At 45.3% G+C, this 26,469-nt stretch overlaps 1 protein-coding gene across 2 annotated transcripts; it reads left to right on the top strand.

Annotated features, from left to right (window-relative positions):
- The first annotated feature begins 3,851 nt into the window (after window positions 1-3,851).
- On the top strand, window positions 3,852-24,608 carry Mylip (myosin regulatory light chain interacting protein). Of its 2 annotated transcripts, XM_052156752.1 has the most exons (7): window positions 3,852-4,156; window positions 5,271-5,461; window positions 17,526-17,711; window positions 19,045-19,242; window positions 19,692-19,856; window positions 21,400-21,820; window positions 23,569-24,608. In XM_052156752.1, exons 1-7 carry the CDS (start codon window positions 4,070-4,072, stop codon window positions 23,656-23,658), a joined length of 1,338 nt encoding a protein of 445 aa, XP_052012712.1. In that variant the 5' UTR covers window positions 3,852-4,069; the 3' UTR covers window positions 23,659-24,608. The 2 variants fall into 2 exon arrangements, with proteins under 2 accessions (XP_052012712.1, XP_052012713.1); XM_052156753.1 differs by lacking the exon at window positions 19,692-19,856.
- Window positions 24,609-26,469: the final 1,861 nt, after the last annotated feature.

Here is a 26,469-nt window from a genome sequence, read left to right as displayed (position 1 = left end):
CTGCCTGGATGCTGCCATGTTCCCACCTTGATGATAATGGACTGAACCTCTGAACCTGTAAACCAGCCCAATTAAATATTGTGCTTTATAAGAGTTGCCTTGGTCATGGTGTCTGCTCACAGCAGTAAAACCCTAACTAAGACATATAGTGAGTTCATTAGTCCTGCCACTTTGATACAGTTTTTTGCTTTTGTTTTTGTTTTCACTTTTAATAATCTACATTCGTGCAGGCCATATCTTTATTGTGCTAGCTAAGTGTAAAGCTTTATTCTTTTGGTTCTGGGGGTGGGGCACCGTCTCACTCTGTAGCCCAAGCTGGACAGAACTCAATTGTAGTCCAGATTGGCCTCAGATTTATGACAGCCTCCCTGCCTCAGGCTCCTGGCTGCTGGGAATTACAGGCAGGAGCATCATGCCTTGCTGGCGAGCAAAGGAGAGCAGACAACAGAGTCTCTCTGGCTTCAATCGCGACTGATCTGACTCACTTCTCAACCTCCGGACCTGGATATTCTGAGTCTCTTATTTTGGGCTTGAAACTGGCTCCAGACGCTCTGCAGCTTTAGCAGATGGTGGAGTCTTCTAAGAAGCAATTCTGCGGTGGGTTTTCTATTCCCTAACGGAGTCTTAAACATAATGTGCTTTCTCACACAGCCTTCCCGTCTCTATCTTAACCAGGCTCTGTCTTATCATGGGGAAGAAATGGCAGGAGGGAAGAGACAGCCTCACAGCCTCTTCCTCCTCCCCCTCCTCCTCCTCCTCCTCCTCCTCCTCCTCCTCCTCCTCCTCGTGCACGGAGAAACCTGGATCCTTTTCTTCCCAGACAGACATCGGGAGTTCTTTCCCTTTACCACGCCTCCTGTTTTAAAACTTTTTTGGGGGGAGGGTGTTGTTTGTTTGTTCATGCTTCTGCATGTTTATAACTTTTGGGGGGGGTTGTTTGCTTGTTCATGCTTCTGCGTGTTTATAACTTTTTGGGGGTTGTTTGCTTGTTCATGCTTCTGCGTGTTTATAACTTTGGGGGGTGTGTTTGCTTGTTCATGTTTCTGCGTGTTTTGTGTGTGTTTGATCATCACATGCGCATACTCATGGAGACCAACGGTTGACATTAATGCCAATAACACTCTTCACCGTTTTGAATCTTTTAGTTTTATTTTTTGAAAAGCAGAGTCTCTTACCAAACCTGGAGCTCACTGATTGGCTAGACTATCTGGCCAATGAGCCCCTCGAATTCTCCTTTCTTCTCCTTCCAACACTGGGATTAAGAGCACACACCACCACGCCCTGGTTTTTATGTGGGTCCTGAACTTATGTCCTCACAATTGCTTCCACAGCCAGCTCTTTATACTCTTGTTTTTTGTTTTTGTTTTTGTTTTTGTTTTTGCCCAGGCTGGCCCCAAACTCATGATCTACTTACCTCAGAGGCCTCCCAAGTGCTGGGATTCTAGGCATGTGTGCGTGTGTGCCCCAATACTCAGCTTATAGTTTTAATCACTCAGTTCATTAAATAATTAATTAATTTTTTATTTAAATTTATTTTTATTTAATTAATTTGAGGCCTAGCCTTTACTTAAGGCTGTCCTCAAACTTCCTACTTAACCTACAATGACCTCAAGTTTCTGATGCCTCTACCTCTACCCTGCAAGTGCTGCTGGGATTGTTGGCCTGATATCACATTGTTGCCATCACATACAGTGGTGGTGGTACACAGTTGTCACCAAGATCAGTTGGTGGTGCTCCGGGTTAATTCCACACTAGGTAAGCATTTAATCAACTGAGTTACAATCCCAGTTCTTGATCTCTTTTGTTAAAACCACTTCTTTTCTTCAGTAGTAACTGGCGATGCCATATTTTATTTTTTTATATCTTAGTGTTCATGTGTGTAACACGTAGAGGTCAGAAGGCAACCTGTGGATGTTGCTTCTCTCCCTCCACTATATGGGTTGTGGGTTCAAATTCACATCATCAGGCTTGGTAGCAGGTTACTTTACCCACAGAGCCCTTTCAGTGGCCCTTATCTGGAGATACTTGGTTTTTAAATGATTAGCCCTTTACCAAGGATTCCACAGAAGGAACTGAATGGATATGGGTTAGAGAATGCCCAGGTCAATCTTAACCATTCAATTGGTTTGTAAGTAAATGATGGTTGTCAAATTTTTCTTAACTAAAAAAAAAATTAAATCTGACATTCTTTATACTTCCACAACTTATTTACCTGCTCATATTAACAATATAAATATAGACTCATTTCTATGAAAAAAGCCATTAAAAAAATCCCTGCCAAGCCCCAAAGTAAGATAGTTTTAAAGATAGTTGCTCCACAAAAATAGAAATGTTTCTGTTTTAGTTTGTCTTATTTTTGTTTATTTTGTTTATTTTTGTTCTTCCTCAGATCCGTTCTACTCCCAGTTTCTAGGAATTCCCCAAAATCTGCCCCCTAAATTCCCTCTAGCTTAAGCTGGTTAAGTTTTGGCCTTTCAAAAAAATATTAAGCAATACGACCAATTTCTGTCTTGCCTCCTCTCCTGATGCTGAATTTTCCAGTGATGCTCCACAGATTAGATAGCAATAGTCTAAATGTTATCTCCCAGATACTCGTGCCAGATCTGCTGCCCCGAAGGAATGGAATGAGCCGTAGACCCGCAGGCAAATTTAAGCATATACTGGTTCTGCAGTGCGGGAACTGTACCGTGTGTTCATGAAACACAAAACCGTGAGCATGCACAACTCTCTCCCCGAGAGCTCTGGTAAGATCCCAGTCCTTCTCTGAATCTTTCCCCATCGTCAGAAATAAATATCACAGAGCCCAAGTACGAGGTGAACTGAACAGCCAGCTTGAGCTATACAGTGAGACTTCTTGTCTTAAATGCACAGCAGAGGACAGAGATACGGTCATTGGCAGGCAGGGATGGCTAGATTACTCCTCAGTGAGTCTCCATTGTACTGTGAGGACATTGAACTTCAGAGAGATGAAGTTTTCCAAGGATCCAAGGCTGAAACCCACATCTCGTGGTTTATTTTACAAACCAAAAAAAAAAAAAAAAAAAAAAAAAAAAAAAAAAAAGAAAGAAAGACAGTATAGGCCAAGAGAAACAGGTAGCAAAAACCACAAAGATTGCACACCTGTAGCTACTAATATCTTGTATACCTGTCCTGCTAGGTCCCCGAGATAAGACGAGCCTGTTACCTTTAAGATGGGGTAACATCTGGCTGTCTGAGAAAAAGGACAGGGAGTGTATCTGGTGTATAGCGAATGAATTTGACGAGAGATAGTCTGGGTAACATAACTTGGTAAGGTGTTTCATTTTAGCAGAACCCACGCATGGAAACCCTTGGTTCTTGGATCAAGTAACCTGCTTATTATGGGTCAACTGCAAAAACTTTTCTACTCAGATTTGTTCTTTTGACAACCCACGGTGGCAAATCCCTGCGGAAAAGCTTTAACTTTAGGCTCTGGCTTGCTCGCTTCTCTCTGGGCTTTCACAAATCACCTGGTTATTAGAGTAACCCCACGCAGGAGTCCTGAGAACCGTGGCATCGCAGGAGCTTTTGATCACAGCTCTCTCAAACCGGGACAGAAAGGCGTCCCCTGGAGCTGCGGGGCGACAGCGGGCTGGGTGGAGCGTCGCCCAGTGGCAGAGGCCGCGACAGTACCAGGGTTGGGGAAAGGATGGGCTCTCATCACCAGCAGCTTCACCCGCCGTGCCTGGAGGCGGAGCTTCAGTTTATCGAGACTGACTATTGGCTGGCGGAGCTGAGGAGGAGGGGCAACCACGCCGTGATTGGCGGAAGCCGGCGCCGGAGGGGCGGGGCCTCTATAAAAGACGCGTGCCTGTAGCGGCGCAGGCAGTGGGGCTGTCGGAGCGGCGCGGCCGTGTAGCTCCCGGGAACTGGCTGTCGTGGGGGTGGCGGGGACGCGAGTGGCGGCTGCGTGGGGTGCAGGGCGGGTGGCCTCACGGCTGCACCTTCCTCGCGGAGCCGGGAGCAGACTTAGAGCAATTGCGGTGAGGCGACAGCCCCGGCGCACACCCGAGAAGAAGCGGCCGTGGCGGCGGTGGCAGCGGCCCCAGCCATGCTGTGCTATGTGACGAGGCCGGACGCGGTGCTGATGGAGGTGGAGGTGGAGGCAAAAGCCAACGGCGAGGACTGTCTCAACCAGGTGAGGGTGGTGATCGGAAAGAGGATCCCTGCTTGTCCCTGGGAAGCCTTGGGGCTCCGGGATGCTCCTCCGAAGCGGGCGACGTTGCAGCAGCGGCCCGTGGAGCGCTCCCGGGACGCCAGGCTCCAGCCTCCTCCTCTCGGCGGACGTAGTGGTGGTGGTAGTGGTGGGGGCATAGAAGACGTTTATGGTGGGGGATCCGGGGCCTGGAGACCAGGAAACTGCCGGGAACCTCCACCCTGTCCGCTAGCCTGGCACTTTTCTCTAAAGAAGGTGGCCGGGCACACCTGCCGCAGGTGTGTGTGTGTGTGTGATGCCTCCCGTAGAGTCCTTGCAAAGCCCGGCAGCGCCACCCGCGTCCCGGGATGAGGTGGCTGCAAACGGCCGCTGGCCCCGGGGTTCCCTAGCTAACCAGGTGGGCCCATGTCTCAAGCTGCTTCTCAGAAGGACTGCTCACCTGACGCTCCAGGCTTGCTAGGGATCCAGTGTTTCCTGAGTAATTTGCGGGGGCACGGTTCTGCAGGCAGTCTCCTGCTTGGGGTCTTTACACGTGTGTTTTCTTAAGGGTGAGGAAGGTTCTTAACGGTGCGTGTATAATGGATATTGGCAGACCCATGTGACCCCTTGAAACACTGTGCCTTCGAGACCTGTAGACCGGAGCTGTTGGGAAAGGCACTTTGTAAAGCTTAGCTGACACTTGTGGCGTGCTTCCTCAATGCGTTTGTGTTTTTGGAATCCAGATGGTTAAAGCTGTCCAGATAATAAGCTGCCAGATCAGCTGTGCAGATGGTGCTGGTGGAGGGAATTCCAGCGAATGGAATAAGAAATAAAATACCCTGTGGGTTCTTCCTCCTCAGCCTTTTGGGAAGTCTGTTTTGGGGGACTCCTTTCCCTGTGCAAATTGGTCAGACCCTGGAAATAGTCAAGCAAGGCCAAGCCTCCATGGAAGGGCTGCGTTTTGGCTTCGCTCTTACCTTAAAACCTTGTTTTTCCGGTCTACCAACTGGCACTGCAACAAGGTAGAACTTTGGAAAAGAAGGTTGCCAGTCCTTGACTCGGATGGAGCCCTCGGGTTTGTATTGCTCATACTCCATGCCTCTGGTTTTGTTTCTAGGTGTGCAGACGTTTGGGAATCATAGAAGTTGATTACTTTGGGCTGCAGTTCACGGGTAGCAAAGGCGAAAGCTTATGGCTGAATTTGAGGAACCGGATCTCCCAGCAGATGGATGGGCTGGCACCTTACCGGCTTAAACTTCGGGTCAAGTTCTTTGTGGAGCCTCATCTCATCTTACAGGAGCAGACAAGGTAAACCGAGGCCGAGACAAACCAATGTCAAGTACATCTCTGATTCCATTTAGAGGTTAGCTATCCTGCCCTCCCGGAGATGTTCCCTGGCAAATTTGACTTGGTGCAGAGGAAGTTCAGGAAAAACTCAAATACATTTTTCAAAGCACAGTTGGCCTGGGTGGATTTTTCAACGCTTGTTTTTTTTTTTTTTTGTTTTGTTTTGTTTTGTTTCTGGTCTGTATAATATTAGTGGGAGAGCAGGGTTAGCTTCTTACAAACAAAAAGAAAACCGACACCAACTTCCTGACAGCTTCATCTAATGCCCGCTAGTAACCCCGCCTCAGCAGTGTTACTGCAGGTCACTGTAGACTGTTCTAACAGAAAGCAGGAAACAGTTCCTCTTGGGTTACTTCAACTTGGTCAATCTTCAGCCTAGTGTCAGATTACAGTGTGTAGCAGGAGTGCTCTGTCTGGCCTCCTGCAGATTTTAAAACTTTAAGTTTCACAAAATCTTAATAAAAGAACTCTTTGAAGGCCACTGTAAACTGAATTCCAGCCTACAGATAATATTAAAAATGATTGTTGGATATGAGGGGTTTTTTTTTTTCCCCTCCTTAAACCAAGGGCTACTAGCACAGTAGACAACTGAAGCCTGTGGGTGTGGTCTCCTTTTTCAAATGACCAAAATATAGATGCGCACGTGCGACTATACACACACACACACACACACACACACACACGCACACGTTTCCCTCTGAATTGACTATATAATACTTTTCTCAAAGATGAAACAAAATTGGAAGGTGGTGTTTAATATTTATTACCAAAATGCAAGAGACTGCAGTGGCGTATCGAAAAAAGGAAAATGATTGCTTTTAAAACCACTGCAAACTTTGGATCCCAGCACTGATGTTTTCCACACTCCTGTGGCTTGGAAAGGTGCCATGCATGTGAAAAATGCGATCCTGTAGATTTCGGCTCCTAATGGGGAACAGGCTTCTCGGAGAGATTTGAACATATCAGTCTTTGTTTATGTACTACACGGATGATGGAAACATTAAAACCTACCATCCATTTGGATTTGGAATGTCCACTTTGCTTTGCTGTGGCCTTTTAAAAGTTGAGAGAGGTTTTGTTTATGAAGAAAACTGGCATAATACATTTTTACTGTTTCTGAAAATACCTTATGAATATTCATGTAGTGGCATGCTTACAGATGCTGAACTTTCTCTGTTAACCACAAGAGGCTCTATCCTTTTTTTCTAAACATTTACTCTGTGTCTGTGTGTACTTGTATATGTGTAGAGGTAAAAGGACAATTTTCAGAAACCTGTTCTCTCCTTCTACTATGTGGGACCCAGAGACTGAAATCTGGTTGTCAGGATCAGCAGCAAACATTTGAGACATCTCACTGGTCCATAGACAGACAGACAGGCAGACAGACAGACCGACTGAACTGATTTGTGAAAGCTTCCTCAGTTCAGTAAATGAGAAAAATACATGACCCAGCATTCCTGTGTGTGTGTGTGTGTGTGTGTGTGTGTGTGTAGCAGTCACATTATGATGCTACAGTGATTTCAGGGCTTCCAGGTGCAACCCAATTCTAGTGACACAAATTTATTTTTGAAATCAGCTGAAAGTTGAGGAAGAAAATAATTTCATTTAAGTAGTGGAAGAATAATAGCAAATAAAATGCTCGTGCTTTATGACTGACTTTGAGGTGGTTTCTATTGCTGTTCACTCTCCTGTAATTGGGTCAATACCTACGATCAAATCTACTTTATTCATGTAAGAAAGAGATGTCTGTGAATTAGGACTTGAATCAAATTTCCTACATTGTTTTTTTCTGTTATTGACTCAGTTGTCTTTGACTCTTGGGATTTATATCTAATGGCGTTCATTGTGTCCTCCTGGCTCAGAGAGGTTATTTCAGTTGTTTCTGTTCATTTTAAGAGATCCCATGGAATGGTTAGTATAAGCTGGACCGGGAGGAGGTGTGTAACCCCAGCTGCTCGGAAGGTAGAGGGACAAAGGTTTGGAGGCCTTGGGTTATAGTGTGGGTCCAAGTCTAGTCTAAGAACTTAGTGAAATTCTGTGTCAAAATAAAACATAAACTGAGAGCTGAGAACACAGTTATGCTTGCCTAACTTGCCCAGAGCTCCACTTCTGAATAGAGAAGCAAGGGAGGTGAGGGGTGGGGAGAGTGGGAAATGGGAAGATTTTGAGCTACATTTATTATGTTGGTGAACTTTGCAGTTTTGTGGAGTTATCCAAAATATACAACTTTTAAGAAAATGCCTAAGGTTGATGACCAGGCAGTCTGGTTTAATATTGTCATATGGATATCCAAAGTTGTGATAGGTCCAATTTCATATTTTTTAATTATTTTAAGTGTGTGGATGTTTTGCCTGCCTGTTACCAAAGAACAAAACTATTTTTCTTTAATGTTATATTAACACACACACACACACACACACACACACACACAGCACAGCACAGAACCAAGCCTGTCAACAAACTTTTCAATGATCCATTGTTTGCAATAAAATATTTACGTTAAATGCCGTGGTTCTGCACTACATCTGTTTGTGTAGTGAGTGAACACAGCTTTGACAATTCAGTTTTAAGAGATGGCTTTATTGAGGCACGCCATGTGGGTGCATTTAGTGTACTGAGGGCATCTAGACATTTCATTAAAAGGAGATAGCTGGGCACAGTTGCCCTCTGCAGACCACTAAGCAGCGAGCTCATAGCGAAGCACACTTAATGTGGTTAGTGTGAGGCCAGGCAGGCTGTCAAGAGGTGTGCAGGCAGAAGGCCTAGGTACCATAGGGGGCCCTAGGATCCAGAAAGATGCCATCTTCCTGAAGGGGTACACTGGCTGGGTTCAAGTGTTATCATAGATTGGTAGATCAGGCTAATCTACTCTTGGGCTTAATCTCCCACTTGGAGCCCCTACGGAATATTCCATTTGCTCTTTAATGGAGGGCCTGGGTAGGAGAGTCTTGCTCAGCCAGCTGGTGTAGATTATAGATGGAGACAGCAGGTATTTTCAGCAGATGTTTGCTGTGCTGTGGATTGAAATGAAAAGCGAAACAAATTAATGCGTTCTGGAAGTAAATCTGAAATAGTAACAATAATCTTCATAGAGACACGTGCCTTTCAGGGGCTCCTGGTTCTTCACGATGAAATTTGCCAACGTTTTCAAAACCAGAGATTAGAGAAGTTTACATTCCACCCCCACAGTGGAGACTGTACCATCTCCTGCTGGCAGGGGCTTTGTGTTTCTCCTGGCTTAGCCACACTTTCAGAGCTCTGTGGTCTCTGTTAGGGACAGTTCGGTTTACTTAAAGTTAGCCAACATCTGGATTCCCCGCCCCCACCCTCCCAGAAAACAGCCCAGTACGTAAAACTCCATGAGTGTTGAACTGAACGTTCAGAGAAATGGCGTTATCTTAGACATGGCATCTCCTCAAGATTTCTGTGTTGGGGCAGCAAGGATCCAACCTCCCTAATTCCTCATCCCAGTTCACCACTTTCTCTCTGGAATGCCTTCTCTAGCACTGCCTGGGAGGCTGCATTCTCCCAAGACATCACATATCTTTCTTTTAGAGCATGAATGTGCTTCTAACACTATAGCTACTTATATTCATTGCCAGTCACTCCAATACTGCACATTCCAATCAAATTGGCCAGCACCATATCCTCAGAGTCCAGCAAGCGCGCACCGTGTAAATATCTTGTTAATCAATAAATTAAGAATTTACAAGTATAGCATTGGAGATGGGTTAATGGTTTAGAACACTGTTGCTTTTGCAGAAGACCCAGATTTGATTCCCAGCAACTACATGGTGACTCGCAACCACATGGTGACTCGCAACCACACGGTGACTCACAACCACCTATAGCTCAATTTCCAGGGATCCAACTCCCCTTTCTGCCTCTGAGGGCACCAGACATCACATAAAATAAAAATAAATAAATAAATAAAATCTCAAAACAAAAACAAAGCCAACAAAACCAAAAGCCATAGACAAACGTAAAGCAAATGGGATGTGGTTATTTCAAACCAATCCTGGACCGGTCAGATTGGTCCTAGGCTGGGTCTAGAAGTCATGTTCAAAGTTTTGCTTAACATCAGTTTGGGTGAAGGTTGCTTATGTAATTTACCTCAGCATGATTAAGTATGAGTGTGTGATTAAAGATAATGCATGGGATTGCATTGCAGACAGTGTGAGTCTGTTACGGAGGCTTGTGTTGCCATTACAGAGGTTCATTTATGTTCTTTACACTGTATGTGGCATACAGCAGAATCAGCCTCCCTCTCCCATCCCCACTCTCCCCTGTCTCCTTCTCGCTCCCCTCCACTCTGTTTTTTATTTGCAAAAATATAAAACAGAACCTAGGAAAGTAAACAAAGTAAAAGCATACATATATACTACTTCCAAAGAAATTATAAATTGAATTTCTGAATCTTACTTAAAAGTTTTTTTCTTTGCCACACCTAAGTGTTTGCATTGCTATGTAGAGTTTATTTTGAGAATCTGAGCACCTTTGTCCCATACAAAGGGCATTTCTTAAAAATGGTATATCACATATTCATTTCATATGTGCCAGTATGTTAAAAACATGTGATGTGTGTATGTATGGGAGTGAGCAGGTACACATGTCCACACATGTGCATGCAGAGGCCAGAGACTGACACCTTGTTCACACAGACACCTCTTGCCATGGGTAAGGACATTCTTTAGAAGTGCAGACTTCTGTGCCTTCAAGTTACAGTATTCTCCTGGCACAGGCTGCCATCTCTCTTGAGGCTGGAAGCCTCCCTGTGGTGATTCTCATATCATAATTGCTCTAGGGCCCAAGGAGGGACATCTTTAAGAGTAGTTCCATTCAGGACTTGAAGAAGGTCCCCATAAGCCCAGGCGGAGACCTGACTTACTAACTCTCAGATAGTCATCTGCCTCTGTCAGGTTTTTCAGCTGTAAGCCCTCCATGAAGTAGGCCGGATGGTCTGACATAGCTAGAGCTTTCTCCTCTGGCATTCCAAACCTGAGCCCTGGTGTTATTTCTCAGCCTTGAGAAACATTTCAAACATCGAGGAAAGTTGAGTGTTCTTATCATGAACACCCCCATAGTGCCCCACCCAAGAACCTACTATTATGTTTAATATGCCTACTTTGTTATATAGTTAATCACTTACGTATCAGTCCCTCCAACCATCCATCAATGGTTTTTTTTGATACATTTTTAAACAAGTCACGTATAAGTACCCTTCCCCCTAAATACTTCAGCATGCTTATCATTAAGTAGAAACTGCTTGCATATGCTACTTTTTCCTTTTGAGTCAAAATTTGCATAGGATAAAACATATAAACCCTAATTACATCTCATAATGAGATTCAACGGGTGCAGGTTTAAACAACACCTCTGCAGAGATTAAGGGCAGCAGGCAGCATTCACGATCTTAGGAAGCCCCTCATCTTTCTGCAGCCTGCCCGCACACACTGCCCACTCTAACTGCTGACTGCGGTTAGCATGATGGGTTTCCACTCTAGCTTTGCCGTGCCTGTTTAGCCTGATGCGCAGGGAGGCTTCCAGGAAGTTCTGAATCCTGTCTGCCTTCTTTTATCCATCATAGATTCCATGCTCTTGTCTGTGTGTGCGGGGTTTTCATTAGTCGTTACTTCTGCTTTCTATTCGCTTTGCTTTGTTACGTGCTGGGGATTGAGTGGGGCCTTGAACAGGCTAGGTTAGAACCCTGAGCTAAATACAGCCTGCTTTGTTTCTCTCGACTACTGGATACTATTCTGTACTATTTGTTGATCCACAGTCCCGCTGGTGAGCGCCCGTTGTCCAGGAATAAAGCTGCTATGAACAGTCTAATACAAGCTTTTATTCGTCTTCTCGTAGACACATGTGTTTTCATTTTCCTTGAGTAAATACCCAGGAATACAATAGCCGGGTCCTATGATTGTTTAGCTGTATAAGTTACTGCCAGGCCTTCCCCACACGGCATCTGCACTGTTCCCTTCTCCCGCTGCTTCCACAAAGAATGTAAGGGAGGCAAGCGCCCGCCCCCCTCCGGCCCTGCCAGCCTTCTGGTGGATACACGGTTGTGGTTTTAATTTGCATTTCTCTGATGATTAATGATGTCTGTCAGATTTTCCTGTGCTTCCCGGCCTCTCCTGCGTCTCCTTGGGTGAAATGTCCACGTCCCCCCATTTTGATCATTTGCCTTTACTCCTGAGCTGTCCACATTCCTTATGTTTCCTAGATACCAGTTCATTGTAAAATCTGAGTTTTATAAATATATGTCTCCCCTGTGCCTTGCCTGCAGTGCTCATGCCTTTTGGTGAGTAGGAGTTTTCCATTTTGGTGAGATCTAGTTTATTCTTTTTTTTTTTTCTTTCTTTCTTTCTGGAGTTTATTCAGTATGTTCTGAAAAGCCTTGTCTGCCCCTAGCCACGGAGGTACTCCTAGCTTTAGTTCTCAAGCCAGTATGGTTTTCATATTTACATGTAGGACTCTGCTCCATCCTGAACTAATTTTGTTTTACGAGAATGTTACGAGATTTAAAACAAAAAAACAAAAAAACAACAACCAAAAAAAAAAAAAAAAAAAAAAAACCTCCCGTAGCAATTCCTGTTTCCATTTGGTCTCTTTTAAATATAACTTGGCAGTCAGAGTTTGGTTTAAAATAAACCAATGTGGTTAAGTGACTCATTGGACAGAGATTGGGGTCTGCCTGAGGTGAGTGGCTGGACAGACAATACTTTCAGTGCATGTGCTCCAGGGGGAATTACGGTTCAGTTATTGGCAGCTATGAGTTTGGAAATAATCACTTAGGCATTCTAAGGTTGTGCTAGGTTTACTGCTTCCAATTTGAACGTGAGGCTGAATCTATTTTACATTTGTTCTCAAAAGCTCTCCAAGATGGTGCAACTGGCAAGATTACTGGGAGGCTGTGGCCAACAGTAGCCTTTTTCCTTACCTTTATGTTGCCATGACCAAGGCAACTTAGGAAAGAAAGCATTTATTTTGGGGGCTCACAATGCCACAATTCCATGACCTTCATAGCAGGGAGCATGGCAGTAGGCAGACAGGCATGGGGCTGGAGCAGTAGCTAATAACATGTTGATCTACAATCAGGAGGAAGAGAGGGAGAGGGGAGGGGGAGAGGTAGAGAGAGTGCTAACTGGGGATGGCATAGGCTTTTGAGTCTTTTTTTTTTTTTTTGGATTTGGTTTCTTTTCGAGACAGGGTTTCTCTGTGTAGCACTGGCTACCCTGGAACTCACTCTGTAGACCAGGCTGGCCTTGAACTCAGAATCTGCCTGCCTCTGCCTCCCAGAGTGCTGGGATTACAGATGCGCGCCACCACCACCAGGCTGGCATAGGCTTTTGAAACCTCAGAGTGTATTCTCAGTGAGGCATTGTCTCCTAATCTGTCCCAAAATAGTTCCTCCAACTGAGGGCCAAGCGTTCAAACCTAGGAGACTGTGGGGGGCCATTCTCATTCAAAACAACCCAGTGATCTATACAGGAGCTTCCACTTGGCCTCTGAAAAGTTTGTTATGAATACTAGAGGATTTTTCTATGAGATTGTCGGTCTTCAGACAAGAGTCTTCTGATCACCAGATAGATGGTTCTTCTTATTTCTTAACATCATGAAAAGGCATGACTTTTATGTTTTGTATATTTTTTAAAAATGTTAACCTTATGTGTTTGAATGTTTGCCTGCATGTATATATATGTGTGTGTGTGTGTGTGTGTGTGTGTGTGTGTGTGTGTGTATACCACATGCATGCTTCGTGCCCACAGATTTAAACCCTGGTCCTCTGCAAGAACAGCAAGAGCTCTTAGCTGCTGAGCCATCTTTCCAGCCCCTGCAAAGGCATGGATTTTAAAAGAGAAATTGATGGAGAATTTCAAAGCCAAACTATATTAAGAGTATGTGCTTTGTGGCCATTCAAGAGGGCTTAGGAGGTAAAGGTGCTTGCTACCAACCTGCCCTGAGTTCAGTCTCTGAGGCCAGCATTGTGGCAGGAGAAAACTGACTCCTACGGGTTGCCCTTTGACCTCCCAAAATGCACTGCTGCACTTACCCACAGATATACAATGAGTGAATAAGTAATTGCTTCTTTTTCAAAATTAAACTTTGACATCTCAAATTTCATGCTATCTCTAAGTTATATTTTACTCTGCGTATGGGTGTTTTGCCTACATGTATGTCTCTGGGCATCACCTGGGTACCATTGTCCATAGACGCTATAAGATGGCATCAGATCCCCTCGATCTGGAGTCATAGATGGCTGTGAGCCACCACGTGAGTGCTGGGAATGGAACCTGGGTCCTCTGAGAGAGCTGCCAGTGCTCTTGAGCACTGAGGTGGTTCTCCAGCCCCTCGTCCTTTTTACAGCAGGTGTGAATTCATTTGTACCTATGATGCCAACACTTGACTCAGCTAGAATGATGCATCCTGGGCCCCACAATGTGGTCCATATACAAGAAAAATACCCATTTTTGTTGTAACTGGGTAAAACTTTTTAAATTAATTACTAAGTGTAACCCTAGGAATGCATAGAATATGTAGTACTGGCTTGTGTTCATAAGCATTTGCGTAAGACAAAGCAGGCGTCTCTCAAAGCCTTCCTTTAGTGTGTGGTCCCATGTTGTGAACAATGTGGAACTAGATGGGTTCTCCACTTGTGAGCAGTGCTTTTAAAAGATATTCTACAGGCCTGACTTCTGTGACTACAGCTGCTTGTTTTGGTACTATTGGTAACCTTTGGTCACTTTGATTAAGAAAAGAAAAGAAGAAAAGAAAGAGTAAGGGGACAGAATCAGGAGGGAAGATAGTTACAAGCCAGATGGTTAAGCTAGGAAGTAATAAGAAATGAGCCCTCAACTCAACGCCACTCTCAAGTCCTGAGCCCTCCCTGGATTCCCTGTTGGAAACGTCTTTGAGCACTGCCATCCTTCCTCTTGGAAAGAGCACTGAGAGATCTTCTTGATAGCTCCTCGGAGCGGGTGACGTTGGCTACCCCTGCTCCATTACACTAGTGCCTGGACCCTTGTTACCCAGAAACCCACCTGTGGCTGGAGCCTTTGATAAGATATGTTCCTTTCCTCCAGAGACTGTGTTCCATCAAAACAACAACAACAAAAACCAACAATTTATCACACATGCCCACCCAACAACCCCAGCGTGGGGCGGGGGCACAGACCACTCTATTCACTTGAAAGGTGACCATAAAGCCATGAAAACTACAACATGCAGAAAGAGGCCTGCAGTAAGGAGAAGGAGGAGGAGAAGGAGGAGGAGGAGGAGGAGGAGGAGGAGGAGGAGGAGGAGGAGGAGGAGCTGTGCCTGCTGGATAATGCTGAGCACAGTTCAGCTCAACTTGCGGGAGACCACCAGTGTGCCCCACCCCAAGCCTTTGCTCCAGTTCTCACCGCTCCTGGGGAAGGGTGGGCACTGCTCTAGGCTCCTAGCCACCTGTTTACGTTGGGTTACCATTTCTTTGCTTTGCTTTTGGCAGCTGTCCCTCCAGAAGTAGGCGTAGAGAAGTTGGAAAAAGAAATTGAATAAATTTGAAAAGTCGTCTTTGGCAGCTCTCTGTACTGTTTAATAAAGCAGGAAGCAGTTTTAAACTTTATGCTAGGAAAATAAGTCGAAAGAGACCTTTACGTTCACAGTCATTAAATCGAGAAGGCTCAGTTTGTGGTACTAATCTTAAAATCTTTTGGCACACAGTTTCTCCTTGAATATAAGCATAGATTCTGGCTTTAGAACCCAGAAAACATACCCCTGGTTGAATAGGCAGATGTATGCTAAGATTCCATTTTCCGTGTGAGCAGCACTAGCATTTTTGAGAATTTTAGACCTGCATTTTTCTCCTGCTCCTCCTGTCTCTGTTCCTCCTCTGCCTTCCTCTTCTTCTTCCCCTCTTTTAAGACAGGGTCTCGGGATGTAGACCAGGCTAGCTGGGAACTCATAGAGTTCTACCTGCTTCTGCTTTCAGAGTTAAGGGTGTGGATTACCACATGGGCCCTATGGATAGCTATTTTAAAAGCAGGATTTTCTCCTGTGGCAATTCCTCTGCCCCAGCAGGGCCCCTTTCTCAGTGTAACAGTATGGAAGAAATACTCTAAAGACTACCAGATGTCTGCATTAATAAAAACTGTCTGTTCTCTTTGAATGCTACGATGCATCTTACAGTGGTTTCTTCTTGAGAGCTTGGAGTACAGCAAAACTTGAAACCTTTAAGAATGTTTCATCATTTTAAACCATTATTGTTACTGAAAATGCAAAAAGATTGAAGTGACTGTTTCTTAGTTTAGAAAGACAAATGGTTCTTGGCAGCCTGGTAGTTTGAGATTCTCAACACAGTCCTCTGCATTTGTCACCTCTCTTGTCCTAAGTCCTCCCTCTCCTTACCTTTCTCATGCTAGCCCCTTGAGTGACAAACTCAGGCGTGCAGCAGAAGCAGAGTTGACAACCAGGACAGTGAGGAGCAGGGCTTATGGGGGGTTCAGAGACTCACCAATGGCTGGACTTCATTATTGTGCCTTTGAGCACATGGGAGAGACTAACACGAGTCATCAAAGAGACAGCGTGCATTGCCTCTGTGGTGACTCTGATAACCTCCTCAGGATTGTGGACAATAAAAACAGTATCTGAGTTTTCCCAGGAATTTCTGTGGCATGCATGCCTTGCAGTGAGTGTAGAATGGATCATTGCATGTACTAAGGGGAGGCTCAGATAGAGCGAACCTGGGGATGGCCTATAAAATAAACACAGATGCCTGATGCTTTACATGGATTTATGGAGTTCTCTGATGTTAGAGGCAATTAGGCCAGCCCAGGTGCAGCTAGGGAAAGAAACTAGATGTTGTAACTTGTTATATAACATAACTAGGAAATAGATGGGTTGTATGCAAAGCACATCAAAAGGTGACTAAGTGGAAGGGCAGGAGAGAAGGCGGTCAGGGCAGGTTGCTGCAAGGCATAGAGGGATGGTTCCTATCCAGAGCACAGCAACAGGAGGTGTGGCCGGAGTCAGCCACTGGGGAAGCCTGGCTTTCACCCACCATCAGGCATCCCTGGGAAGGACCTTGAGCAGAAAGAGGGAGCATTTTCACAGGAAGCAATGACAGTATGCAGCTTGAAAGATGGGCTAGCAGATTCTGGAGCGGAGAGGGGGCCCGGGGTCACAACAACTCTTGCCACTTCTAAGCTGTGAGTAAGACCGAAGAGGCCCAAATGACAAGGATAGACTGGATCTGGAGAGCTCTGAGAAGTGGGCCATAGAGAAGGCTCAGTGAGAACTGCTTGTCCGCCAAGCATAAGGATCCGGGTTCAATCCCTACCACCCATTAAAAAGATGCCAAGCATATATTTGCCCCACCAGGCTAGCCTAATAGGTTATATCTAGGCCGTGAGCTACCCTGTCAAAGGACATAGGAGAAGGACGACACCTGAAGTCGTCTGTCAGAATCTACTATGATAGGTTTTCCAGATGAGAATAGTAGTTGTGTATGTGTATAATCTGCAGAGGCAAGAGGATCCAGAGTTGAATACCAGCCTCAGCTGCCTTGCAAGTTCGAGGCTAGCCTGTCTAAAAAAAATTGAATTTTAAATTTCCTTTAAAACATAATGCTAACTTGCTCTGTTTGTACTATTTAAATGTACTACTTTTATGACATATTATTTTCCTATTTGAAGAGGGAGCATGCCATGCTGTATACCTAGAAGTCAGAAGGTAACCTGTGGGGAGTCTGCTTGCACTGTGAGGGCTCAGGGAATAGAGTGGGGGTCTTCAGCCCTGGCTGCAGGTCCCTCATCCACCAAGTCACCCCTCTGTATCTGCTCTCTTTGCTTAAAAAAAGTGAGTGCTCAATTGTGAAACTGCAAAGGTAGCTGAGCTTGTTTAGTTGTTTCCTGCAGCTCTGGGGATAAAACCCAGGGCCTTGCACACACTGTGCAATTGCTCTATCCTTGAGCCACACCCCAGCCCAGCCGCTGCCTCAGATACTGTTATCCCAAGCCTCAGTCTTTCTCTCCTTCTCTTGCAGGCATATCTTCTTCTTGCACATTAAGGAGTCCCTCCTGGCAGGCCACCTCCAGTGTTCCCCAGAGCAGGCAGTGGAACTTAGCGCCCTCCTGGCCCAGACCAAATTCGGAGACTACAACCAGAACACCGCCCAATACAGCTATGAGGATCTGTGCGAGAAAGAGCTCTCCAGCTCCACTCTGAACAGGTGAGGCCACTGGAGGCTAGCAGGCTTGTTCACACCCGCCAGCTTAATAAGAATCGGGAAACTGGCCCCTGATGCCCGTGGTGTCCATCGGGAGGCAGAGCCCCAGGCCACTGCCAGGCTTATCCAGTCATTTTTCAGAAGATTCATGTGCCTTTTATTTGAGGAGAAACTTACCAACACAAAACAGCACACACAGATAAATGCCCTTATATGAAATGCCATAAATAACAAGAATCTCAAAAGTGCCTGACCTTTTAAATATGCAAATCTCCTACAATAAAAATCTAGCATGTTTATTGGTGTTTGCTTCGTCCAGGAAAGAATTACAGCAAGCGGCCTAATATGGTAGCCGGCTCAGTTACCTCTTCCTGTGTAACCAGCTAACCCCCAACTCAGCCCCTTCAAACCACAGCCATTATCTGACGACTCCTAGGCAGGAACACAGCTGTGGCTTGGGGACAGACCAAGCCCCAGAGAGCAGTCTCACCTAAAAGCCCACCTGTGGGAGGCCTCCGGGCCTAGATGACTCTGGTAGCTTCTTGGCCAGCCTCCTTCTAATGTCCCCTGACCTCAGGGCTCGTTCTTGGTACAGTAGCTGGTTCACCCAGCGTGAATGATCCAAGAGCAACAGAGTAGAGCCAGGAAAGAAATCAGATCCCCGTGACCCAATCTCAGAAGTGGGTTCATGACAGGTCTTCCACCATTTTCTGTTCATCAGAAGCCAGTGATTCATTGAGACCACACCCAAGGGAAGGCTACACAGAGAGGCCAGATCACGAAAGAACTGCCAGAGACAGCCTTGCCACAACAGAGAATGTAGACTGTATTTTCTTCAGTTGCAAATAATCTAATCAATCCCTTGTGGTGCTTGCCTATCAGGAAGCTTGCGAGGTCTGTGTAGATAAACATAGGAGGGGATCTAGGCTACATGTTTTTCTTATGTGTATGTTTAGATATTTTCCATAATTCTTTTCCCAAATGATGGGTTCTCAATATTGGTTGAGATCTTTTTAAAAGTGTGTGTGTGTGTATAAAAGACAGCTGGTAGGAGCAAGTTCTTTCCTTCTACCTTGTGTGTCCCAGAGATCCAACCCATGCTTGAGCAAGTGCCCTTACCCACTGCGTAATCTCACTGGCCCCAGAGTTGAGATCCCGAGCCGTGTCTTAGAAGTATTTTTACAGTAAATTTGATTCATAAATAAAATAGGAAAATGTCATTTGGCACATTTGTGGTTTATAAATGACTGTATCCCTGTAATTCACTTGTGAGAATTCAAAGCTTTAGGAATGCCTAAATGATCTGTCTGATCGCGTGCTGTTCGCTGCCCCACAGCATCGTTGCAAAGCATAAGGAGCTGGAGGGCATCAGCCAGGCTTCTGCAGAGTACCAGGTTCTGCAGATTGTGTCAGCAATGGAGAACTATGGCATAGAGTGGCACGCCGTGAGGGACAGCGAAGGACAGAAGCTCCTCATCGGGGTTGGACCTGAAGGCATCTCAATCTGTAAAGAGGACTTTAGCCCCATTAACAGGTAACCCGAGTCTTCAAGACACAGTCATATATACATGCATACATGCATCCACACAGTCATACAATCCTAAGCATGTATATCTACCTGCTTTTTCTGAAAATAGAAAATGGGCAGAGATTCACTAGATACCCTCTATGAACAAACTGATTCATTTTTTAATTTATTCATTAATTGCTTCAGAATTATTATTTTTCATCGGCTGCTCAGGCCATAAATACCCATATTTGCTTCTGCATACATGCACACACACATGTGCATACGCACACATGAGGTTACTCCAGCACTTGTTTCCACACGACTGCTCATCCTGCTCAGCAGCAGCTAGCATCATCACAGAACCGCCCAGGCTGAGTGTCGGGTCCCCTGCTGGGCCATGGGCTGTCTTACTAAGGCATAGCAGCACCGTGCCGAGGTCTCCCTTCTGAACCTTCTCTCCTCCTGCCTTTCAGGATAGCTTATCCTGTGGTGCAGATGGCCACCCAGTCAGGAAAGAATGTCTACTTGACTGTCACCAAGGAGTCCGGCAACAGCATCGTGCTCCTGTTTAAAATGATCAGCACCAGAGCAGCCAGCGGGCTCTACCGAGCCATCACCGAAACCCATGCATTCTACAGGCGCGTACCACTGGGGTCTCCTAAGCTTGGGTCACAGATTAGTGTGTTTGGGTGACTGACAAGTTTCTGTGATTTCTCCTTGCCTTGAGTCCACAAGACATATACAGAATAGGAGAGAATAGCTACTCAGAATACCTCTATTTGCAGAGCTAGTGGAGTCCTTATCAGCACAGAAAGAGTGCCTGTGCTTCCCTTAGAGTCTCCTGTTTATCTATCTTATCCTTCTAGGCCACCTCCCAGCAGGACCCTAGGGGTTGGGCCTGTGCTGCTAACACTGCTTCCTTTCCCAGAACAGAAGCACAGGTGTCTCCCTGCTGAGAAAGACCCTGTCCTGAGCTCTTCCACCTTACACACTCCAGATACTTTTTAAATTGAATTTAATTTTACTTGGTGTTTTATTGAGACCAAATCTCACTGTGTGTCCAAAGCTCACCTGGAATTCGCCATATACCTCAGGCGAGCTGCCTTCCTGACTGCTGAGATTGCCCACATGGACTACGACACCTGGTCACAAATGAAGATTTTTAAATAACATTGTAGACTCTGGAGGGTACTTTTCAATTTCAAGCGGAGCTGTGATTAGGCTCGGACTTCGAAAAAATTAAAGACAAAATTGTAGTCGGTAGGAAGCCTTCAAATATTCTGTGTTAAAATAGACTACAGAGCAGAACAGAAAATGTGTAGACATGCCTAACATGAAAGCCACCGACTTCAAAGAACAAATGTCCCTTTGCTTCCACAAGCTGCTGGGTGGCAGCTCACAGCCCCCAGGGGAACTGGGATGTCTCATCTCCATATTTACAGCTGCTTTCTTGAAAGTATTTGGAGACCCCTGAGAAGCACAGGGGAAAGTCACTGCGCTCCACAAAAGAACACTAACTGTCTTGGTGAGGGGCGCAGCTCCGTCCATGGAGCACTTGCCTAACTTGTATGAAGTGCCCCATGAACTAAGTATGCTGTGCATGTCCGTAGTCCCAGCGGCACTCGGGAGGTCGAAGCAGGAGGATCATAAAGTTCCAAGTCGTCCTTGGCAGCATAGTTCAAGACCAGCCTGTGTCACATGAGACCTTATCTCAAGGGGGAAAAAAAAGCTGGATACTGTGGTGGATGTCTTTAATCACAGCACTCAATTGACAGAGGCAGGTGGGTCTTTATGATGGTGAGTTTCAGGACCTACCTAGTGAGATCTTGTCTCAACAAAACAACAACATTGAATGAATGTCTTTTAAGCCAGGCATGGTGGCATACAACTATAACCCTGATAAGCGGAAGGAGCGTATGTTTCAGGCCAGCCTAGGGTACATTGTCTCAAAAAGCAAATAAGTAGGGAGATAAATGGATGGTAGAAAGACAGATAGATGATGGATCGATGGATGATAGATAATAGAAGATAGATTGATAGATGGATGATATAGATAACCAAGCTAAAGCAATAATGTCTGTGGATATTCTGTTTTTATTGATAGCAGCATCTGAGAGTCTGAATTATGAAGCTCTCCAGGCTTTTTAATACTAAGTCTGATGTTCTCTCGCTTATGTTCAGGTGTGACACAGTCACCAGTGCCGTCATGATGCAGTACAGTCGTGACTTGAAGGGCCACTTGGCATCTCTGTTTCTGAATGAAAACATTAACCTTGGTAAGAAATATGTCTTCGATATCAAAAGAACATCCAAAGAGGTCTACGACCATGCCCGGAGGGCTCTGTACAACGCCGGTGTTGTGGACCTTGTCTCGAGGAATGACCAGAGCCCTCCCAGTTCGCCGCTCAAGTCCTCCGACAGCAGCATGAGCTGCAGCAGCTGCGAGGGCCTCAGCTGCCAGCAGACCCGGGTGCTGCAGGAGAAGCTGCGCAAGCTGAAGGAGGCCATGCTATGCATGGTGTGCTGCGAAGAAGAGATCAACTCTACCTTCTGCCCCTGTGGCCACACTGTGTGCTGCGAGAGCTGTGCAGCCCAGCTGCAGGTAAGGAGCCACTCACCCTCCTGTCCCTTCAGGGGCTAACAGGTGTGCTATACAGAGCCACAAGCACCAGTCCTCACTTAGAGAGGCCTTTCTGGTCAGCGACTTCCATCACTGTGTCTTTTAGAAACAAGTGGATCAGCACACTCTCTCCACCATTTGGCTTTGGATCTGAGGTCCAGACCGAACAAATTAATGCATTTTGAACATAAACTAAGAATTAGGATCTAGGCTTGCCTCTTCCATTTTTTTTGTTGCCTCTTGATTTCTGGTACCACTTACTAGGAGTGTGTGTGTGTGTGGGGGGGGGGGTGTTGTGTGTGTGTCCCAAAATTCAAGCTAAAGAATGCATAAATTTTTGTATTATTGTTATCAGTGACTTATTTACCATATCTTTTCTATATTTGTATTTGTGTGTTTGTGTGTGTGTATGTGTGTATGTACTTGCACCATAGTGCACATGTGGAGGTCAGAGGACAATCTGCAGGAGTCAATTCTTTCCTTCCACCATGTGGTGCTAGGAATCAAACTTGGGTTGTCAGGATTGGTGGCAAGCATCCTTACCCACTGAGCAATCTCACCAGCCCCTTAATTTCCTTTTATTACTGTTGATACTTTTAGAGGTCTCTTCTATTGGCTGTTACTTGCTAGCAAGTCAAACTAATTTTCATATGAAAAATAAAAGCAACTCATATAGCATTTCTCTTTCTTATACCTTACATTTCCTCATACAGTCAATTTTCACCTCTCAAAAGTTTTGACTAAATGTCACTGTGGGTGTCTGTAAAGCCAGCCTTGCATGTCACCTAAGCCTCACAAGCTACGATGGCAGAGCTAGCGTTGGGATTGAACAGTGAGCTCAAGACACCTGTGCCTTCTCAAAGCACAGCCCGTGCTGACGCCATGAGGGGTTCCCCTCCAGAGTCCTGGGCATATCTTTCCCTGCACACGAATTCTGACCTTGTTGCCTGTTTCCCTAAAAGCCAACAAAGGCCGTGTGCTAGCCAAAAAGCCACTCAAGGCTTGTTGCTCCTTGTGGCCACAAGGGCATCTACCCACTGATACTGACCCCAAGATAGTTGAGCCAAGATCTCTCTACAGACATATCTCCAACGTGCCAGAGGTGCAGTGACCTTCTGTATGCATGGCTGCAGCCTGGACAGAAGAAAGACTAAAGCTAACAGAAGGGTTGGGAAGATGGCTGGACCAATAAACTCTCTGCTCTGTGTTTTGGGGCACAGGGACCTGAGTTCAGTCCCTAGAATCTGTCTAGTTAAAAAGCTGTGTGGGAGGGGGTCAGGGCTTGGAACAGATGCAGGGATTCTTAATCCTAATGTTAGGGAGGTAGAGACAGGACCCAGGGCTCACACACCAGCTGGACTAGTTCAATCAGGATTCTCTGTATGAGAGACCCTATCTCCAGAAAGAGGTTGAAGTCTTTTAGAACCGACACATGAGGATAACCACTGGTCTTTGAGTGAGGTGCACACAATCTCATGCACGTGCACACACACAGGCACGCACTGTTTGACAGGCATCCATCTTCAGTGAATGTCTTTTCCTAACACTCATTGTTAATCCTTATAAAGAATAAGTATTCAAGCCTGTTCCAGAGCACCTGAAAGCTTAGAACTGGATCATAATGGCATCTTATCAAGAAAACAGACTGTCGGTGGGGAAGGTGGGAGGGGCACCAAGGCTGAACTCCCAGGTCCCACAGATATCCTAACCAGCGATTGCTACTTTTCCAGTCATGTCCGGTCTGCAGATCACGTGTGGAGCATGTCCAGCATGTCTACCTGCCCACCCACACCAGTCTCCTCAATCTGACTGTCATCTAATGCATCCTGTGCTCACCGGGCAAGCCATGTCCCCACACGTCAGACTGCCACCTAAATGCGTCCTGCATTCGCTGGGCAAGCCATGTCCCCACACGTCAGACTGCCATCTAAATGCGTCCTGTGCTCACCGGGCAAGCCATATCCCCACAAGCTGCAGTATTCTAGACTTTAAGAATAATGACTTTGTGAAGAGATATTTCACTCTCAATGCCCATCTGCCATGAGACATTTTCAGAAACAAGGAAGAAAGGAAAAACAAGAATGCGAGCACACCTCTTCTGTGAGCAGAAGCAACAGCCCCCATGGCTACCGCGAAGAACTCTGGGACACGGACACATTCCTTGGACTTTGGGGTTGTTTTTTTTTTTTAAATGATCAAGTAAAGGAGTAGATAAAATCGTCTTTGTCAGTCAAGTGGCAACATGGCCCAACAGTGGGCACCTTTTAGGAAATGATGTCATATGTCTCCTTCACTTTTTCTAAGGCAGCAGATTTTGTAAGTGATTTAGGGATTTCCTTGGTTCTTTTTGTATGGTCATGGAGTGCTGGACATTTTTAATAGGATTTTTTTTCTTAAAGAAATAGTCCTCATTATAAAGTCATTTCTGTCTTTATAACTCATTCAAGAACAACTGGAAAGCTGGCAGATTGAAAAGGCAATCCTGTCTCAAGGGTTGACAGCAATGTTGTCAGATTGGAACCAGTCTGGCTGAGAGCCAACAGCTAACTCACCATGGGTGACTTCCTTCCTAGCTTCTCTGATTCCCTCACTCCGCACCCCATGCCTTTCACTGATAAAAATGCTACCAGTTCAATTAAAAGACATATATGGCATGGTCAAACACTCCCTGGGCTTTTGAGATTGGAAAGCAAGAGTAGATTCCTTGAAAGGGAAAAGATGTGAGAGAGAGAGAGAGAGAGAGAGAGAGAGAGAGAGAGAGAGAGAGAGAGAGAGAGAGAGAGAGAGAGAGAGGTGCCAAAATCACCTGGTGTGTCCAGGTGGTTTCTCACTTCCCAAGCACTCACTCCAACTGCACCCATGGGTGTCGCCTTGCTTGAAGAAGATCAAACTTTCTACAGCCTTATAGGTCTCTAGATAGCGGCGTCTCCTTTTTGTATATGTCTTATTTCCCTCTGTTCATGTTTTCCTTAAGTCCGTGCTTCCGCATTCATTGTACTGCCCCCTCGGCGTCTTCCAGAGGTGGGGCTACTTCATTATGTTGCCATATTCTAAATTTTCACCCCCCCCCACTTGGGCATTTTGGAAGCTAGTAAGCTAGGGGGTTTTCTAGGGTGTCAGGAAACCTAGCTGACCTCATCGGGTGCAATACTAGCTAAATTAAAGCTAGAAACCTACACTGTCACTTTACTGAGATTTCTGAGTCTACGTTTCATATTGCCTTAATGTAGCAGTAATGTGTTTATGCATTTGTTTCTTTGCACAGACATTTTGTCAGATATTAAAACTCTACTTTTTTATGGCACATATTAGCATATAAGCCTTTATTCCAAGAGGTATTTATTTTTTCACTTGTAAAAAAAAAATAATGTTTCCACATTTAAAAAAAAGACTCTGTTATATCCTAGAGGACGTCTGTCTTTTATATTCAGGATAATAAAGACTTTAAAGCAAACTGGGCATCTGTGTTCTCATGGCCATTGTCATTTAAGCCATGTTTTTTACAGTTGGGTGAACACTCATCTCAAGGTCAGGAAGTTTAAGATTTAAGGCGTCTTCACTGAGAGACTCTGCCCAGCTCTTCTCTCATCTGTTTTTGGACATACAAGACTTGAAGGTAGGTGAACATGATTCTGTGACAGACATGGCAGACAAAAAAGATCACTTGGGGAGGAGGGAAGCAAGGTGGCTCACCCAGTAAAAGTGTTTGCTGCACCAGTCTGATGCCCTGAGTCCGCCAATCCCTGGAGTCCACATGAAGATGAGAGGAAACATCCAACTTAACAAAGGTGGCCTATGACGGTCATACATGGGGCTCACAGGGCTCAGTCATAGCAGAAACATACCGTGGTGTCCCGGACTGCCTTCCTACAGACTGCTGCATGCTTCTGCTGGGCCTTAATGGTCTACTATACAGGTGTGTGCTCATCTGTTCTGAAAACATTTTGAGTAGTGAAGTATTATAAAATATCTGTAACCATTACCTTTAAACTTGAGAGGCGGACCCCAACACAGCCTCTTATTGGTTTCTAGGAATCAGCTCACTTATTCAACATATTTACTAGACAACAACTAAGTGGTTAATAAGCCCCAGAACTTTAAAAAAAGAATAATAGTCAAAAATACAATTACCTCATACCTAAAGCAGCAGAGTCTCGTTGTCTTTATGATTTACAATGTCTGTGTAGTGCCTGTGACATGCAAGGATGCTTCTGTATGGAAGTTAAATGATGTTCAGATCTGTGTGTATGGTAGTCTCAGAATGATAACCAGGATGGATGTGTGGATAAGTGACAGGTCAGCAAATAACATGGCTTGTATTTCATTGGCCAGGAGCTTCTTAAGCTTAGCAGCCAGCATGAAACCCCACCTATTACTTGGCATTCTAGAAGTATAGAGGATGACACACTGTTGAGCATAGGAGATGCTGGTTACCTCTGCTTAGGGCCCAGGGAAAACGTGCTTCAGAAGAACCTTTGAGCAAGACTTGTATTCTGTAGTTGGGAAAAAATTGTATGATCCCTGTCAAGGCTACAATGCAGCTGGTGGATCTTGCCTAGGCACCTGTCAAGGCAGCAGGAAGAACTTAGGCTCTGAAGGAATGTGTGGCATGGAGAGACAGTGAATGTTCC

This window comes from Apodemus sylvaticus, chromosome 14 (assembly GCF_947179515.1).
Source record: "Apodemus sylvaticus chromosome 14, mApoSyl1.1, whole genome shotgun sequence".
Taxonomy (NCBI): Eukaryota; Metazoa; Chordata; class Mammalia; order Rodentia; family Muridae; genus Apodemus; species Apodemus sylvaticus.
Note: the sequence above shows the minus strand (reverse complement) of the source record. Positions and strands in the feature narration are given on the sequence as shown.

Excerpts from the sequence above, each read along its gene's own strand:
- Mylip (XM_052156752.1), top strand. The coding sequence starts at position 4,070 with ATGCTGTGCTATGTGACGAGGCCGGACGCGGTGCTGATGGAGGTGGAG. Across the intron at positions 5,462-17,525 it reads ATCTTACAGGAGCAGACAAG|GCATATCTTCTTCTTGCACA; the intron begins GTAAACCGAGGC and ends CTTCTCTTGCAG. Across the intron at positions 17,712-19,044 it reads TCCAGCTCCACTCTGAACAG|CATCGTTGCAAAGCATAAGG; the intron begins GTGAGGCCACTG and ends GCTGCCCCACAG.